Source organism: Oncorhynchus gorbuscha, linkage group LG25 (genome assembly GCF_021184085.1).
Source record: "Oncorhynchus gorbuscha isolate QuinsamMale2020 ecotype Even-year linkage group LG25, OgorEven_v1.0, whole genome shotgun sequence".
NCBI classification, from domain to species: domain Eukaryota; kingdom Metazoa; phylum Chordata; class Actinopteri; order Salmoniformes; family Salmonidae; genus Oncorhynchus; species Oncorhynchus gorbuscha.
In genome coordinates this window covers 39,069,383-39,088,761 of record NC_060197.1, presented here as the reverse complement: position 1 = coordinate 39,088,761, position 19,379 = coordinate 39,069,383, and the positions used below count along the sequence as shown (strand labels likewise).

General features: G+C 46.0%; 1 protein-coding gene across 1 annotated transcript; it reads right to left on the bottom strand.

Annotated features, from left to right (window-relative positions):
- Positions 1-560: 560 nt before the first annotated feature.
- rab1ba (zRAB1B, member RAS oncogene family a) lies at positions 561-18,430 on the bottom strand. Its single transcript, XM_046329782.1, has 6 exons — positions 18,103-18,430; positions 13,497-13,569; positions 13,273-13,368; positions 7,045-7,140; positions 6,686-6,817; positions 561-5,322 (listed from the first exon to the last, which is right to left on the bottom strand). Exons 1-6 carry the CDS (start codon positions 18,114-18,116, stop codon positions 5,128-5,130), a joined length of 606 nt encoding a protein of 201 aa, XP_046185738.1. The 5' UTR covers positions 18,117-18,430; the 3' UTR covers positions 561-5,127.
- Positions 18,431-19,379: the final 949 nt, after the last annotated feature.

Genomic DNA, 19,379 nt, shown 5'->3' with positions numbered 1-19,379 from the left:
AATTAGCTGGTATGTTTTTTTTTGCTGAGAGGGTCTTCCTACAGCAATGAGCAGTCTGCAGCAGCAGTCCTAAGACTATATTAGAGTACTTTATATTAGAGCTGTCAATTCCCTGCCCACAGAATACTCTTTCTCCCAAGCATTCCTCATTGTAAATGATTCTATGTGAAGCAGCTCCATACGGAACACATTACTTCCCTCTCATGCAGAGTAAAAGAGTTAGATTAGATGAGCATCTGTCTGGGCCTTCTTCACTCTCAACATTTGTTTATGTGTGTGTGTGTGTGTGTGTGTGTGTGTGTGTGTGTCAAATCAAGGACAAAGTGGAGCTGATAGGCAGGCTGCCAGGCAGATACAGGATCTGTTCCTGCCCTCCGGTGGTGATTCAGGGAAGAAAGTGACCTCTTGCGGCACCTCCAGCCGAGCACCCTCCTGCAGACACACACACGGTTGACTTGTACGTATAAACACAGACCTTCATATAGCTGACAACACTGGTGTACTGATAATAATAATACACATTACATGGGAGGAGGGGAATGAGGGACAGTTTACCCATGTTGACATTGAGCTTTTGTATTCATTTTATTATATATATATATTTATAATATGTACATAAAAAAACATCATGATCAAACTCAGCAGTGAGACAGAGAGCACCAAAGTGGACAAGCGAGAAACTGAAAAAAAAGTAAGGATCAGGAGGGGACCTGCATGACGCTCGCTATTAAAGAACACGTGTTCCATTATTAAGCCACGGGAGAGCCACAAAGAAGTGCAAATTACACAGAAAAATTAAATAAAAAGACTTGAGCAGTTCCATCATAATCACATTCATGAGTACGAGCCCAAACAAAGCCAGCCGCTAACTCCACCCCCACGTGTTGTCCCACCCTCATTTCCTAAACCCCTCCCTCATATCGTCGATGGACCGGACACAATATTACCACAGTATATTTTCAATTAATATATTAAAATCAGTAGAATATCAAGAATTCTTGGTAGGAAAAGCACATTCAGAACAAATCAAAAAGGACTGTTATAGCGTGAAACGTCCAATTTAGCGAGTCTGTGTGTCTGTGTGGAGAGTTGCAAAAAAATAGTTTCATTCGCAGAAGGACTTGTGAGATTTGAGAGAAAAGCCTGCCTGTGCTCAGGGAGCAGGAATGTCACGCACACACAGTCCCCGACCCTGACCTCACACACTACCGTTCCCTCCCTTCCTACCAGCGATTACTTAGGCCTACCAGATCCTCAAATTCATCATACCAAACTGAATGAGCATGAAATGAGAGCTGGCACACAATCCAGTCTGGTCGAGTCTTGCATCGCGTCGCAGGCTTGGCCAAACCACATCTGTAAAAGGCTCTACCAAAAAGACAACACCTTAACGTTAGTGCTAAGACGACTGCTGTATCGACTACCCTAAAGAATCACATGTACACACAGATACTTTCTGTTAAACCTGCTCTCAGCCCTCAGCCCTCAGCCCTCAGCGTCGCTCTTCTAGACATTAATGTCATAGACTGGTTGGTAGCCGTGTTCTGCCGAGAGGAAGCGCTCACTAACTCGTCAGTACTAACATTGGACATCAGTTTGAGGCTGCAACTTCACGTTACTACATGGAGCTCTGAGCCGGGAGGCCGAGGCTGTGGGAGGCCGAGGCTGTGGGAGGCCGAGGCTGTGGGAGGCAGAGGCTGTGGAGGCCGAGGCTGTGGGAGGCAGAGGCTGTGGGAGGCAGAGGCTGTGCCACAACTTCAACTACCTGTCGAAGGCCGACCGGGAAAGTCCAAGCCAGTTTCCGTTTTATCGATGAGTAGTAGGAGCCATTCGGAGAACATTGTTGTAATATATTGATTGGCTTAAAGAGGCTGATGGGAGTTCATATCCGGTCTGCATGCCAAAACCAGTCAGTCCCTGCTACCCCTGAACGTTCAAGCACAGTCAAACTCACTCCGACCCAATGAACCAGAATCTAGGACTTATTCGAAGACCGTAACGTGACCATGATGACATAACATGCTCAAACCCAATGGAATGCTCAAACCCAATGGAATGCTCAAACCCAATGGAATGCTCAAACCCAATGGAATGCTCAAACCCAATGGAATGCTCAAACCCAATGGAATGCCCAAACCCAATGGAATGCTCAAACCCAATGGAATGCCCAAACCCAATGGAATGCCCAACGCCAAACTGAACAAGGCTCAATGACCATATAACATGACCGTGTAACACGCTTACATAGTTGTCATTAAGAGTACGACCCTTCCAGTCTGCTCTTCTCATAGTCATAAAGACATACAGGTCGAAGGTTAGAACGGTCACACACTGCCTACTGCACCATGTCAGACTGGCAACACCAAGGGCTAACCAAGAGGACCAGATGGAGGTGTCCATTCCACAACAGGCTCACTATAGTGCTGTAACGGGTCTGTGGGTCCAGTCCTGGCTAACAGTACGTCACTGCAATTTCAACCATTTTCCTCCCAGTCCCGTTGTAAACTTCTACAGAAAAATGGATCGAAAACTGAGGTTGTAATAACCGACAAAGGCCTATATTCTTTGTTGTCAAGAACTTAAAAAGCTTAGAGGCCACATTAGTAGTATTAGCCGTACTGTAGTGCATTACATTAATTCAAAACTAGCGCTGGTTAAGGTCAGGGGTTGGTTAAGGTCAGGGGTTGGTTAAGGTCAGGGGTAGGTTACGGTCAGGGGTAGGTTACGGTCAGGGGTAGGTTACGGTCAGGGGTAGGTTACGGTCAGGGGTAGGTTACGGTCAGGGGTAGGTTACGGTCAGGGGTAGGTTAAGGTCAGGGGTTGGTTAAGGTCAGGGGTTGGTTAAGGTCAGGGGTTGGTTAAGGTCAGGGGTTGGTTAAGGTCAGGGGTTGGTTAGGGTCAGGGGTTGGAGGGTTTTCTCCACTTTCCTGCTAGGTTCCATAGTTCCATAGGAATGCCTGAGAAATCACACACAGCCATGAGAACCATGAGGACAGACTGGGAAGGGAACGACGCAGGGCAGGTTCCTGTAGAAGGGGGACTCAGTCAGGACAACCAGGCCCATTAACACACATTCTGATCAGTCAAACACACTCCATGTCTTAAGCTGTATAGAAGCTACTGGAACTAGCTAGCAGTTGACAATGATGAAGATTGAAGAACACCATTCACGCACTGATCTAGAGAGAAGGGTAATGAGTTGGCTATGCTTCATAATGGCTACGCTTCCTAATGACCACACTAACTGACATGAAACCATGACAACCATAAAAGAAATGCACTGTGGGACACGTGATGACAAATGGTGGATGGCAACACGGTCTGAGAAGTGGGCCATGGCCAAGGCGTAAAGAACCTGTGGTGTGACATGCTACAGAGGTTATGCACGCGGTCCATATCTCTCGGAGTCCAGTGAGGCACAGGAGGGAACAGTAGCTTTCAGAGACAACTCCCCAACCAAACAACATTTCAAGCAATTTTTACAAGCTTTTTCGATTAGAAAAGAACTACAGAAAATACAAATATCAAATAATAAAATCATTGTAATAACAATAAAATAATATGAACAACAATCTATGAATATGAAGAGAGAATATTGTCAATTTCATATGTCCTGTTAATTAGTTGAATATCGCTTGCCCAAGCCCCGACATACTCCCACCACTAATCTAGTACTATGTCATGCCCCGTTCTGTGTGTGTGTGTGTGTGTGTGTGTGTGTGTGTGTGTGTGTGTGTGTGTGTGTGTGTGTGTGTGTGTGTGTGTGTGTGTGTGTGTGTGTGTGTGTGTGTGTGTGTGTGTGTGTACACTGTCTGTTTATGTTGAAGAACCACCTTGGGCATACTGTAATATAGAGTCCTGGCAACTTAAAAGACATACAAACATGACTTAAGCAGATCTCAAATATTTATGCTTGGTCTTTTTTTACATGTGAAATCCTAACAAGAGGAGTGATATGAGCTAACTAACACCATACAGTATATTAAAGCACCCCAAAAACCAAGAATCTCTCTCACTACATCCTCCCGTCTGCATGTAGAGGGATGAAGGGAAGGAGTGATTCCAAGTTCAACCAAAAGTTCTCCTGTTCTGTGTCGAATCAACCTAAAGCTCAGGCTCTACAGGGAGTCAGAGCGATCCTTCCCAGCACCCTCTTCTCCACACAGACAAAGTGTATGTCTCTCCCCTCTCTGCTGATGCCTTCCTTCAGAGTCCAGTCTATTCATTCTATTTCTAAGATACCCGTATCCTAGATACTCGTATCCTCATCGATTAATATGATGGGTGACTCAGTTGTTAGGACGCTGATAGTGGTGCAGTCTGCCCCAACGCCAATTCAGTTCATACAATGGATGGATGGATGGATACATGGGTATAAATAGTGCATTAGTGTTACTATTGCATGTGGAACGTAGACCGTAGGCTAGATTGAAAACGTCACTCACTTGATACCTATAAACAGACTTAAGACGGTGACACATCGCCATGACTACAAGGCACCCCAGCAGTCTGAGATAAAACAGGTCCAATACATAAATGACAGATTACTGTAGCACTCTAAACTGAATTTGCTATAAGACTTCCATTGGATAGCAATGACAGACATAGCCTAAAGGAAAGAGAACCTCACCTGTGACGACTTCCTGTGGGAGAATCACTCCGCCCCCTGTTCTGTGTGTGTGTGTGTGTGTGTGTGTGTGTGTGTGTGTGTGTGTGTGTGTGTGTGTGTGTGTGTGTGTGTGTGTGTGTGTGTGTGTGTGTGTGTGTGTGTGTGTGTGTGTGTGTACACAGGAGGGAGAGAGATAAGCGCTCGCCGGAATCTAAAACCTAATCTTCTATCACCCAGTTCTCCTCTAAGTCAATACCAATCTTTTCTCATATCTGTTTACGTTCCTGACTCATCGCTTGGAAAAAAAGAAAAAGAAGTTCTCAACCTAACCCCCACCTAACTTTTCTCTTTACTTTTCTGTGGGGAGATACGGTCTTAAAGTCAGTCCAACCATCCATCCCGCGGCAAGAGTAAGAGAACGGGAGAAGGGAGGGAGGCTGAGGGATTAAGAGGTGGAGGAAGTGAAGCCCAGAGCAGGGAGAGTGAAGAAGAGGAGAGCATCCAGAACAGAGTCCAGTTTAACAGCACCCCCCTCCAGACTGCCTGACAGGGGTGCTGTCTATCTTCAGGTTGGGCTTGTCCCCTCCAGCTGTGGCCCCGGGGCCCATCCTCTTCTTGATCTCAGCAGCCATGGTCATGAAGGCCTGCTCCACATTGGTGGCGTTCTTGGCACTCGTTTCCAGGAAGGGGATGGCCAGGGAGTCAGCAAATTCCTGCAGGCGGCAAAAATAGGGACAGAATAGATAGGGGTCAAACGTATGTGTTTTATGTGTGTGTGTGTATGTAACCTCTGCAAAAAAAGAAACGTCCTCGCACAGTCAACTGCGTTTATTTCCAGCAAACCTAACATGTGTATGAACATAACAAGATTCAACAACTGAGACATAAACTGAACAAGTTCCACAGACATGTGACTAACAGAAATGGAATAATGTGTCCCTGAATAAAGGGGGGTCAAAAATCAAAACAGTGTGGCCACCAGCTGCATTAAGTACTGCAGTACATCTCCTCATGGACTGCACTAGATGTGCCAGTTCTTGCTGTGAGATGTTACCCCACTCTTCCAACAAGGCACCTGCAAGTCCCCGGACATTTTTGGGGGGGAATGGTCCTATCCCTCACCCTCCGATCCAACAGGTCCCAGACGTGCTCAATGGGATTGAGATCCGGGCTCTTCACTGGCCATGGCAGAACACTGACATTCCTGTCTTGTGGGAAATCACGCACAGAATGAGCAGTATGGCTGGTGGCATTGTCATGCTGGAGGGTCATGTCAGGATGAGCCTGCAGGAAGGGTACCACATGAGGGAGGAGGATCTCTTCTCTGTAACGCACAGCGTTGAGATTGCCTGCAATGACAACAAGCTTAGTCCGATGATGCTGTGACACACAGTCCCAGACCATGATGGACCCTCCACCTCCAAATCGATCCCTCTCCAGAGTACAGGCCTCGGTGTAACGCTCATTCCTTCGACGATAAACGTGAATCCGACCATCACCCCTTGGTGAGACAAAACCGTGACGAGCACCTTTTGCCAGTCCTGTCTGGTCCAGCGACGGTGGGTTTGTGCCCATATGCAACGTTGTTGTCGGTGTTGTCTGGTGAGGACCTGCCTTTACAACAGGCCAACAAGCCCTCAGTCCAGCCTCTCTCAGCCTGTTGTATTGTTCATTAAAAAGCTGTATAACGGTTCAAAAATGTTGGTATTGTATGCGTTAAATTGTCAAAAAGTACTGGCAGTATGGTGCGTAATTTTGTCTGTGAGTTTAATATACACTAGTGGTGGGGGAAATTATATATACAGTTGCATATCACAGTATTATATCTATACTTTTGACTCAAAGTATCTTTTTTTTTTATCTGACCAATGAAAACAAAAAAGTTAAAAGATCTAATATTATGCATTCGATCCCCTCAGGTAATTACCACATTAATGATGATATAGATTTAGAGAGATATTGAGCGCTCAAAACAAAGAAATTCAATAATTGATTTGTGTAGCCTGAAATCTCCTAAACACTACTCATTGGGAGTGCATTTCATCTGGGATTGTAGGTGTTGTATGGTAGCTGTACCTTGGCTGTTGTGTAGTCCACTACTTTCTTGGTGGTGAGGTCACACTTGTTCCCCACCAGCAGCTTGTTGACGTTCTCGCTGGCGTAGCGATCGATCTCCTGCAGCCACTGCTTCACGTTGTTGTACGACTCCTACAGAGCAGAACGGAGATACACAAGACAGAGTGTGAGATTAGTGACAGTGAATGGCTGCCTATCCTACAGGCATGTGAGAAACAGGTAGAGGGCTAATATGTCCATGCAAAAGACAACATTTTAGTGAGTCAAAAGGGCTTGGGAAGTACAGCATTTGATTAAGAATAGTTCAAACCCAGTAGGACTAGGTCTTACCACAGATCGCCTCCGACCTAATGACCCACCTGATCTGTGACATCATAGACCACGATGATGCCGTGGGCACCCCTGTAGTAGCTGGAGGTGATGGTGCGGAACCTCTCCTGACCAGCAGTGTCCCACTGAGAGAGGGAGGGAGTGGAGAACGACAAAAGTGACATGGAGGGGAGAGAGAGAGTTGTTTAATGCCAACAAACAAAACAGACCAGGTTCATTTAAATGACTAAAAAAAACACACACTTGCCTGTCGTCACCCAAGTTCACACCATTCCTGTCCTGAAAGCATCTGGATTAGCACTAGGTATGTATGGTCAATAGAAAATCACACCAACATCTATAGTTCCCCTCCTTGGATCTAAAGAGGCATGTTGGGAACAGAATGGGGTCCCTGTTGTTTAGCCTTAGGGCGAGTCGTTAAACTCCAGAGCAAACACAGGAGGTAAAGCTAAGCAACATAACTAGGTTACTGAACCATTTATCAAATCTAGTCAAGCCTTTAGAACATCAGGAAATTGTGTTGGAATAAAGGCGTGGGGAGTGGGCAGTGGTGGTGGGAGTGGTGGTGGTGGTGGGAGTGGTGGTGGTGGTGGTAGGAGTGGGCAGTGTTGTTGGGAGTGGGCAGTGTTGGTGGGAGTGGGCAGTGGTGGTGGGAGTGGGCAGTGGTGGTGGGAGTGGGCGTGGTGGTGGGAGTGGTGGTGGTGGTGGGAGTGGTGGTGGTGTTGGGAGTGGTGGTGGTGGGAGTGGGCAGTGGTGGTGGTGGTGGGAGTGGGCAGTGGTGGTGGTGGTGTTGGGAGTGGTGGTGGGAGTGGGCAGTGGTGGTGGTGGTGTTGGGAGTGGGCAGTGGTGGTGGTGGTGGTGGTGGGAGTGGGCAGTGGTGGTGGTGGTGGGAGTGGGCAGTGGTGGTGGTGGTGGGAGTGGTGGTGGTGGGAGTGGGCAGTGGTGGTGTTGGGAGTGGTGGTGTTGGGAGTGGTGGTGTTGGGAGTGGGCGGTGTTGGGAGTGGGCGGTGTTGGGAGTGGGCGGTGTTGGGAGTGGTGGTGGTGGTGTTGGGAGTGGGCAGTGGTGGTGGGAGTGGGCAGTGGTGGTGGTGGTGGTGGTGGTGGGGTGGTGGTGGTGTGGGCAGTGGTGGGGAGTGGTGGTGGTGGTGGGAGTGGGCAGTGGTGGTGGTGGTGGGAGTGGGCAGTGGTGGTGGTAGTGGTGGTGGGAGTGGGCAGTGGTGGTGGTGGTGGCAGTGGTGGTGTTGGGAGTGGGCGGTGGTGGGAGTGGGAGTGGGCAGTGGTGGTGGTGGGAGTGGGCAGTGGTGGTGTTGGGAGTGGGCAGTGGTGGTGTTGGGAGTGGGCAGTGGTGGTGTTGGGAGTGGGCAGTGGTGGTGTTGGGAGTGGGCAGTGGTGGTGTTGGGAGTGGGCAGTGGTGGTGGCAGTGGTGGTGGTGGGAGTGGGCAGTGGTGGTGGGAGTGGGCAGTGGTGGTGGGAGTGGGCAGTGGTGGTGGGAGTGGGCAGTGGTGGTGGGAGTGGGCAGTGGTGGTGGGAGTGGGCAGTGGTGGTGGGAGTGGGCAGTGGTGGTGGGAGTGGGCAGTGGTGGGAGTGGGCAGTGGTGTTGGGAGTGGGCAGTGGTGTTGGGAGTGGGCAGTGGTGTTGGGTGTGGAGTGGGCAGTGGTGTTGGGAGTGGGCAGTGGTGTTGGGAGTGGGCAGTGGTGTTGGGAGTGGGCAGTGGTGTTGGGAGTGGGCAGTGGTGTTGGGAGTGGGCAGTGGTGGTAGGAGTGGGCAGTGGTGGTAGGAGTGGGCAGTGGTGGTGGCGGTGTTGGGAGTGGGCAGTGGTGTTGGGCAGTGTTGGTGGTGTTGGGAGTGGGCAGTGGTGTTGGGAGTGGGCAGTGGTGTTGGGCAGTGGTGTTGGGCAGTGGTGTTGGGAGTGGGCAGTGGTGTTGGGAGTGGGCAGTGGTGTTGGGAGTGGGCAGTGGTGTTGGGAGTGGGCAGTGGTGTTGGGAGTGGGCAGTGGTGTTGGGAGTGGGCAGTGGTGTTGGGAGTGGGCAGTGGTGTTGGGAGTGGGCAGTGGTGTTGGGAGTGGGAGTGGTGTGGGGGCAGTGGTGTTGGGAGTGGGCAGTGGTGTTGGGAGTGGGCAGTGGTGTTGGGAGTGGGCAGTGGTGTTGGGAGTGGGCAGTGGTGTTGGGAGTGGGCAGTGGTGTTGGTGGTGTTGGGAGTGGGCAGTGGTGTTGGGAGTGGGCAGTGGTGTTGGGAGTGGGCAGTGGTGTTGGGAGTGGGCAGTGGTGTTGGGAGTGGGCAGTGGTGTTGGGAGTGGGCGGTGGTGTTGGGGGGTGGGCGGTGGTGTTGGGAGTGGGCGGTGGTGTTGGGAGTGGGCGGTGGTGTTGGGAGTGGGCGGTGGTGTTGGGAGTGGGCGGTGGTGTTGGGAGTGGGCGGTGGTGTTGGGAGTGGGCGGTGGTGTTGGGAGTGGGCGGTGGTGTTGGGAGTGGGCGGTGGTGTTGGGAGTGGGCGGTGGTGTTGGGAGTGGGCGGTGGTGTTGGGAGTGGGCGGTGGTGTTGGGAGTGGGCGGTGGTGTTGGGAGTGGTGGTGGTGTTGGGAGTGGCGGTGTTGGGAGTGGTGGTGGTGTTGGGAGTGGTGGTGGTGTTGGGAGTGGTGGTGGTGTTGGGAGTGGTGGTGGTGTTGGGAGTGGTGGTGGTGTTGGGAGTGGTGGTGGTGTTGGGAGTGGTGGTGGTGTTGGGAGTGGTGGTGGTGTTGGGAGTGGTGGTGGTGTTGGGAGTGGTGGTGGTGTTGGGAGTGTTGGTGGTGTTGGGAGTGTTGGGAGTGGGCAGTGGTGGTGGGAGTGGGCAGTGGTGGCGGGAGTGGGCAGTGGTGGCGGGAGTGGGCAGTGGTGGCGGGAGTGGGCAGTGGTGGCGGGAGTGGGCAGTGGTGGTGGTGTTTTAATAAAATCAACGATATATGCATTGAACTTGTCTGATGCTTTAAGCTCACTGTTTGATGAAATAAGACAAATTACTCAAGAGGGAGCCAGAGATATAGATAACCAGAAGGAAAAAAAACCTAACCTGTCCCGACCATCCTCTTCCCGCTCCTACTGGCTTTCCCAGATTCTGTCGTTACTCTCCGGAAATTGCGACACAAAGAGTCTGCAAACTGTCTCATGTGGAACGTCCATTTATCTTACCATTTCTACCAATCTGCATGCCAGTCATGGTTTTCATATGCATATAGTTTCATTTATAATGTCTTCATATCTCAAAATCATTGTCATGTGGTAAATCAAAATTCTATCCAAACCTAAATGAAAATGATAAACATAAGTTACTTCTATTGCCAAATATGTAACACTATCCTATGAAGCAGACAAATAAACCCATTGCAGGTAGAAAATATCCTGATTAAAATAAATATGATATAAATCACATTGCAGACAGGCCATTTTTAGCCAATGAACTTAAAACATTGTATAAACTATAAACTTGGGTCAGAACGGAAGCTCCTTGCAACATTGTCTAAAATATTCTGGGCCTTTACTGTGCCAGTGAGCTCGGGACAGACACACAGCTGTAGGCTACTTCGCACCTCTGATTCAGAGGGGTTAAATGAGGAAGACACATTTCAGTTGAACAACTGACTAGGTATCCCCCTTTCCCTTATTTGCGCTTAAATAAGTAGTAATCACGTAGGCCTATTTAATGAGGAACTATTGTAATTCTCAATGGATGTTAAAAACCGACTGTGTTTTGCTTGCTGTTAGAGGTGAAGAAAACATTACTTCGAGATCATTAGCGGTGGTGCATTAAGCCAATCAGAAATACTATCAGATCCACAAACGGGCACATTTATATGCCTACATTTGCGAGCATGCACGGTAGCCTATTGGCCAGCTCCTATGCGTAATCAGGAGCGCGTCCTTACTCAACGTGGACAGGAGCGCTCCAAACAACAGACAATGACTACATTGACAAAATTCGTAAATGGAATGAAATAATCAAAAAAACAAGTTTCTCACAAATGTAGCAAAGGTTGTGCGCACTGTAAATAACATGTCCACTCCTCAATGGGAATGGTAAAAGACTAGAATAATAATATATCGAACGCATTAACAGACATTACCGTAACCAAACAAACATTGTAGATTAGAAATGAAAAGAATTAACAGTAAATGTACTACTGGTGATACTGTACGTAATGGGGAATTGATAGATACTAGCAATTAAAACGCAAACGATTCACACAATGAAGTTAAGAAACAATGAATGTGCACAATTTTGCGGGAGAGTGTGCATTCTGGAGAGATGTGCATAGCGCAGCCACACTCCCCTTCTTGAACTGTGCCTCCGCAGTGGATTAGTTCACTGAGATGGGTGCAAATAAGACAGGTGTCTCGTGTGCCATAACAAAATATATACATTTGCTGCTGCTCGACACAACAAAAAATATTGAACCAGACGAATAATTGGGGTCAGTGGTGGTAGTCACACTGTTGGTAGTGGAGGTGCGGTGATGTTGGTAGTAGAGTCGACCGATTAATCGGAATGGCCGATTAATTAGGGCCGATTTCAAGTTTTCATAACAATCGGAAATCTGTATTTTTGGGTGCCGTTATTTAACTAGGCAAGTCAGTTAAGAACACATTCTTATTTTCAATGACAGCCTAGGAACGGTGGGTTAACTGCCTTGTTCAGGGGCAGAACGACAGATTTTCACCTTGTCAGCTCGGGGGATCTAATCTTGCAACCTTACAGTTAACTAGTCCAACACTCTAACCACCTGCCTCTCATTGCACTCCACGAGGAGCCTGCCTGTTACACGAATGCAGTAGAAGCCAAGGTAAGTTGCTAGCTAGCATTAAACTTATCTTATAAAAAAATCAATCAATCATAATGGTTGATGATATTACTAGTTTATATAGCGTGTCCTGCGTTGCATATAATCGATGCAACGCTGGGGGATGATTTAACAAAAGCGCGTTTGCGAAAAAAGCACAATCGTTGGACGACTGTACCTAACCATAAACACGATGCCTTTCTTAAAATCAATACACAGTATATATTTTTAAACCTGCATATTTAGCTAAAAGAAATCCAGGTTAGCAGGCAATATTAACCAGGTGAAATTGTGTCACTTCTCTTGCGTTCATTGCACGCAGAGTCAGTGTATATGCAACAGTTTGGGCAAGCCTGGCTCATTGCGAAATAATTTGCCAAAATTTTACGTAATTATGACATACATTGAAGGTTGTGCAATGTAACAAGAATATTTAGACTTAGGGATGCCACCCGTTAGATAATATACCGAACGGTTCCGTATTTCACTGAAATAATAAACGTTTTGTTTTCGAAATGGTAGTTTCCGGATTCGACCATATTAATGACCAAAGGCTCGTATTTGTGTGTGTTATGTTATAATTAAGTCTATGATTTGATAGAGCAGTCTGAGCGGTGGTAGGCAGCAGCAGGCTCGTAAGCATTACTTCAAACAGCACTTTCGTGCGTTTTTCCAGCAGCTCTTCGCATGCACAGCGCTGTTTATGACTTCAGGCCTATCAACCTAAAGGCTGGTGTAACCGATGTGAAATGGCTAGCTAGTTAGCTGGGTGCGCGCTAATAGCGTTTCAAACGTCACTCGCTCTGAGGAGTAGTTATTCCCCTTGCTCTGCAAGGGCCGCGGCTTTTGTGGAGCGATGGGTAACGATGCTTCAAGTGTGGCTGTTGTCGATGTGTTCCTGGTTCGAGGCGAGGGACGGAAGCTATACTGTTACACTGGCAATACTATAGTGCCTATAAGAACATCCAATAGTCAAAAGGTATATGAAATACAAATGGTATAGAGAGAAATAGTCCTATAAATACTATATTAACTACAACCTAAAACCTCTTACCTTGGAATATTGAAGTCTCGTGTTAAAAGGAACCACCAACTTTCATATGTTCTCATGTTCGGAGCAAGGAACTCAAACGTTAGCTTTTTTACATGGCACATATTGCACTTTTACTTCTCCAACACTTTGTTTTTGCATTATTTAAACCAAATTGAACATGTTTCATAATTTTTTGAGGCTAAATTGATTTTATTGATGTATTATATTAAGTTAAAATAAGTGTTCATTCAGTATTGTTGTAATTGTCATTATTACAAATAAATGAATTTTACAAATAGTCAGATTAATCGGTATCTGCTTTTTTGGTCCTCCAATAATAGGTATCAGCGTTGAAACATCATAAATCGGTCGACCGTGATAGTGGTGTTGGTAGAGGTGGTCATTGTGTCAGACTCACAATTTGTAGTTTGATGGTCTTGCCGTCCAGCTCGATGGTGCGGATCTTGAAGTCTACACCGATGGTGCTGATGTAGCTCTCCGTGTAGGTGTCATCCTGGAGGCGGGGAAGAGAGAACAGTTAGACAGATCCAGGAAACTGCATTTTTGACAGAAGGCACCAGAACGAACGCCACTTACTAAATAGCTGTGTACAGTAATAGTATATACAGTGAGTAGACTTACAGCAAAGCGGAGCAGAAGACAGGACTTTCCCACACCGGAGTCACCAATAAGGAGGAGCTTGAACAGGTAGTCACTGAAATGAAAGCATCCAGCATTAGACCAAGATTAGACATTATATTACTGTTGCTACTTGACTCTATTAATAAGCCCTACTACTGATGTCAAGTTGCATCAATTTATTCTATTTAGGATTAGTGTTGTCATGGTACCAACATTTTACTAAGGATATGAGAGTAGTATCGCAATACCACGGGAAGAAACATTTTTATAATCAGTGGCCTAGTGTCCTGTTCGCCCCATCCCCCGGACGGTCGTTTCCATTTTCTAAACGTTTTGCGCATGTGCTACGCAAAAACCTGTCACTGAAATTCACAAAACACAAAACATTGAATTTAACTTCACACCGTTCAGTGTATAATAATATACGGCATAGAATGGCTGATTTGCTCATATTTACAAAGACATATCTGTGATTTGGCTGGAGGAATGGGAGGAAGGAATATATCCTCAACAAAAATATAATCGCAACATGTAAAGTGTTTCATGTTTATCCATCTACCTGACCGGTGTGGCATATCAAGAAGCTGATTAAACAGCATGATCATTACACAGGTGCACCTTGTGCAGGAGGTAATAAAAGGCAACTAGAATGTGCAGTTGTGTCACACAACACCACAGATGTGAGAAGCATGCAAATGGCATGCTGACTGCAGGCATGTCCAACAGAGCTGTTGCCAGAGAATTGAATGCTCATTTCTCTACCATAATCCGCCTCCAACGTCATTTTAGAGAATTAGGCAGTACATCCAACTGGCCTCACAACCACAGCCACATGTGATCAAGCCAGACCAGGACCTCCACATCTGGCTTCTTCACCTGTGGGATCGTCTGAGGAGGGGGGTTGCTGAGAAGTATTTTTTTCTGTAATAAAGCCCTTTTGTGGGGAAAAACTCATTCTGATTGGCTGGGCCTGGCTCCCAAATGGGTGGGCCTACGCCCTCTCATGGCCACTGCCCAGTAATGTGAAATCTATAGATTAGGGTCTAATATATTTATTTCAATTGACTGATTTCCTTCTATGTACTATAACTAAGTAAAATCTTTGAAATTGTTTCGTTTATATTTTCATTCGGTATACATGCATAATGATCTTCATGTTATTGTAGCAGTAAGGGGAAAACACAACATGAAACCTTTACCTTTCAGTTAACAGACACACACACTTTCCCTCTGTTCTGCACACCCTCCCCGGTCTCTCTCACCAACAAATACACACACACTGCTACCAACTTTTAAGACGTTAGGAACCAAACAGAATTTAAAGAGCCCTTGTAAGAAATAGATTTTTGAAATAGTTATTAGGCCTATATGAATCCTACTTTTTGAAATACATCTCAAGAGAGCAGAGCCTTGTCCTTTTTTTCCTGGGCCAATCAAATGTGCCCAGACCTACTGTCAGCTAGCTAGGTAACCTGACTGAACAACGTTGTTTGTGAAATTATATAAAATGTGTGCTAATCCCAATAGGTAATATGGGTCATATTTGAACCGTTTAAGCTGGAGACAAGACCTCTGGTAATATGGGTCATATTGAACCGTTTAGGCTGGAGACGAGACCTCTGGTAATATGGGTCATATTTGTTTAGGCTGGAGACAAGACCTCTGGTAATATGGGTCATATTGAACTGTTTAGGCTGGAGACAAGACCTCTGGTAATATGGGTCATATTGAACTGTTTAGGCTGGAGACAAGACCTCTGGTAATATGGGTCATATTGAACTGTTTAGGCTGGAGACAAGACCTCTGGTAATATGGGTCATATTGAACTGTTTAGGCTGGAGACAAGACCTCTGGTAATATGGGTCATATTTGTTTAGGCTGGAGACAAGACCTCTGGGTCATATTGAACTGGGCTGGAGACAAGACCTCTGGTAATTGAATTTGTTTAGGCTGGAGACAAGACCTCTGGTAATATGGGTCATATTGAACTGTTTAGGCTGGAGACAAGACCTCTGGTAATATGGGTCATATTGAACTGTTTAGGCTGGAGACAAGACCTCTGGTAATATGGGTCATATTTGTTTAAGCTGGAGACAAGACCTCTGGTAATATGGGTCATATTGAACTGTTTAGGCTGGAGACAAGACCTCTGGTAATATGGGTCATATTTGTTTAGGCTGGAGACAAGACCTCTGGTAATATGGGTCATATTTGAACCGTTTAGGCTGGAGACAAGACCTCTGGTAATATGGGTCACATTGAACCGTTTAGGCTGGAGACAAGCCGTTTTCTTTGCTGTAAAGGTGCAAGCGTGCCTGTCGCGAATGTTTCCAGTTTCCCTCTCTGACACTCAGAGGCGGCATGACAGTGAACTTGCAAAGTCTACACAGGCTGGTGGATGCTCTTGGTTATAACAGGCGATGAAATTATACAATGTATCAACATTGCACACTCTTTTTTATTTATTTTTTTTATTTTATTTTTTATTTAACCAGGCAAGTTAGTTAAGAACATATTCTTATTTTCAATGACGGCCTGGGAACAGTGGGTTAACTGCCTGTTCAGGGGCAGAACGACAGATTTGTACCTTGTCAGCTCGGGGGATTGAACTCGCAACCTTCCGGTTACTAGTCCAACGCTCTAAACACTAGGCTACGCTGCTGCTCCAATGTAACAAATGTACAACTCTAACAGAAGACTCATCGGGGTCTGCATCCCCGCTCGCCATCACAGCTAAATTATATTTTAAAAACTGATGGAAAAATAGATGCGCATGAAGAGAGGATGGAGAGAAGCAGGTGAGTGAGGGCTGGCAGAGGATGTAGCTCGATGATTACAGCTGCCACACGTGATATGTGCATGAAAGTGAAATGGATATTATTGGACCTGCGCATACAAGGAGACTAATGGCTTTTTCTTAAATTCAACTGAATTTATCAACAAAAAGGACTTTATAAACATCTTACAACAGGCGCCAGCAGGTTCTTTCGATCGGTAGGGCTGAAAATGTGGTAGTATCATTTGAAACGGTATTCTAAAATGTTGGTATCATAAGTTGAATTATGTGTTGGTACCGTGATATTGCGGTGGTACTAGTATACCTTGCAACACTACTTAGGATAGCTTAGGATAGGCTTAAGCACAATATAGAGAAAGTGTGGAGAAAGACTGCAGAGGCAAGAAATGATCACATCATGGTGATACCAATATTAATTTGTGTTCAAGCAACTACTTCTACATAGGGCATTTAGCTGTGCCTCTGGCTGTACACAGAACTAAATGTTTAATATTATGCTGAGCAACTATCATCATGACTGCCATTACTGCCGTTACACACGGTATGTACTCCCAAATCCACCTTCGGCCAAGTATGACTAGCTGCAGTCCAATGGCGACCGGAGTATGGGCGAGTGGGTGTTTCGAAAGGAGTGGGTGTATGGAAAACGAATCAGCAGTCACTCAATTAGCCCGTGTCAGCTAACATTTTATAGATTGGTAAATTAGTCTAGCGGCCAACTATCTAAACCAATTGATCATCAGTTATATTAAAAACTGCAAACATCTGCCTCCACCCTATGGAAAAATGTGTAGAATTGCAGGAAATGAACTTTAAAAGGTAAATGTTCTCTTCTCTGTCAAGAGGGGGGCTGCTAAAATGTTTTGCCTGCAAGGTGGGGGGGTATCAATGTATCAATGTGGGTATGAAGGACCCATGAGCCACTGGCCCCTCATGATGATTCCGTTTTTTTGGGGCCCCCACACCCATCAAAATTGCCCGATCCCTGGTCTAATCTATGGCAGAGCGTCTTTGACACACCCACACTCTGGTCTCCTTACGAGGCTCCTTCTCCCTTCAGCACCTCCGATTTAAAAAAAAAATTCACTCATTACTGCCGCGCACAGGTCGACTGATCCAGCAGCACTACAGTATCGCGAAAGAATATTACTTGTATTTCGACCTTTAGTTTAAAGTACATAACGTTGGTAACGGCAGTAATGACGATAGTTGTTCGGCGAAATTGCATATTCTGGTGAGTACCCAAAGGAGTTGACATAAGGTTTGCACAGCTGGTCAATGGGACTTTGAATTAAAGGATCCTGTGCGTCAGAGCAGATCTCGTCTCCTCAAGCCCATATACTCTGGCTCAGTAGCACCTAAGTTTTGGCCCGAACATTAACATAGTTATTATTAGCTAGTTAAAAGACAAAGAACCTTCGCAGAACTGTGAGTTTCTAAACAAAGCGATCTCAGATCTCACCTGCTACTGTAACTACTGCACCGGGGTGACGTTTAAGCACCGAGCATTTCAGGGCCACACACACACAAGTGACAGATGTTTGAGGGACAAGAATGCTAGCTGTATTTATTGACAATGCGTAACGTTATATCAATGACTTGATGCCTAGCTAGCTAGCTATGTAAAACATTATGTTAGTGTTGGTTGGCACGGGAAAGAGATCAGCTGACGCTAGCTAGCTGAATAGCTACATACCGCTCGAAACTCGTGTTATGGAGCTGACCGCACCAAACAATAGCTTGTTTGATAATTCATGTACCATTACAGTAAAATATATTAGTGGTTGTCGGGGCGGCGGGTCTACTCACTATTCTGGATTCATGATTTGACTGATGTTCGGGATGTGTTTTCCTTTCGGCGATTTGACTGTTCCTTCCTCCTCTCACTCACAAGCAAAATATGACTTGTAGGTCTGAATATCCGAAGCACTTGAATGTCTATTTCACAGTCTTTTTTTTAACCTTGTCCTTCTTGGGTGTCTAATCGTTATGAGGCTATATAACGTTTAAAGACATTCCTATTTTCTTCTGATTTGCCAGGTTTATTTGATCCTTTTGATTTCTTTCTGTGTCCGCTCCTCGCTAGAAGTACAAGATGGCTGCGCAGGTGCGGCAGTGACATCAAATGATGTGGCACGACAGACAGGGTCTAATGATGGGAGTTGTAGTTCAAAGTCTACTTCCGCGTTCAAAACAACTAGGAACTCGGAAATCTCCGACTTTAGTGCGATCAAGACAACTAGGAACTCGGAAATCTCCGACTTTAGTGCGATCAAGACAACTGGGAACTCGGAAATCTCCGACTTTAGTGCGATCAAGACAACTGGGAACTCGGAAATCTCCGACTTTAGTGCGATCAAGACAACTGGGAACTCGAAAAAATGTTTTTGCTCCAACTCAGTATTCCAAGTCGGGAACTCGGACCTTTTTTTTGCTCCGACTTTCCGACCTAAAGATCACTGACGTCATGATTTGATCTCGTTTCTATTCGAGTTCCCAGTTGTCATGAATACACCATACCTGGACATGGTGACACCGCAGACTTTCTAAGCGAAACAGAACGCTAACGAAACAGACCAAACAGACTGGCCGGGGTTTGAGAAGACAATGAGAAAATTGAAAAATTATTCCTTTGTTACTTTTTCGAAATCTAAAGGCACAACCTAGATCAGAGCCAATGTCTTAAGTAGTTGAACATGTTATTACTCCAAACTAGCGAAAGTGACAAACTGACACGTTTACATTTTCGTGAAAAACAACTTTATAACGTAGTGCCTTTGATTTGACGGCCTGCATATGCGCAGTTCCGCTCGAGACGCCAGTGAGACCAGATGACGTGTATCTACGCATGAGCATTGCAAACTAACGTCGCCATGAGCTCGCAAACAAGTGTGATCGGGGATTTCTTTTGGAGAAGCAGTTTTAGCTTATCTTCATACTGTACTGTCTTTGGTGACACATCACACTCTATTCTTGCATAATATCACTATTTATTCATGCAAATTTGAACTCTGGAAAAATGTAATGCTTTTATGTAGTTATGGGTTTCAAAGATCATCCCTAAAACAATGTTCATTATTTTTTTT

What these genes read in the sequence shown, in the direction of transcription:
- rab1ba (XM_046329782.1), bottom strand. An exon ending in TCTATGATGTCACAGATCAG is followed by an intron (nt 6,818 to 7,044) that starts GTGGGTCATTAG and finishes TCTGCTCTGTAG; the next exon opens with GAGTCGTACAACAACGTGAA. An exon ending in TGGACTACACAACAGCCAAG is followed by an intron (nt 5,323 to 6,685) that starts GTACAGCTACCA and finishes TGCCGCCTGCAG; the next exon opens with GAATTTGCTGACTCCCTGGC.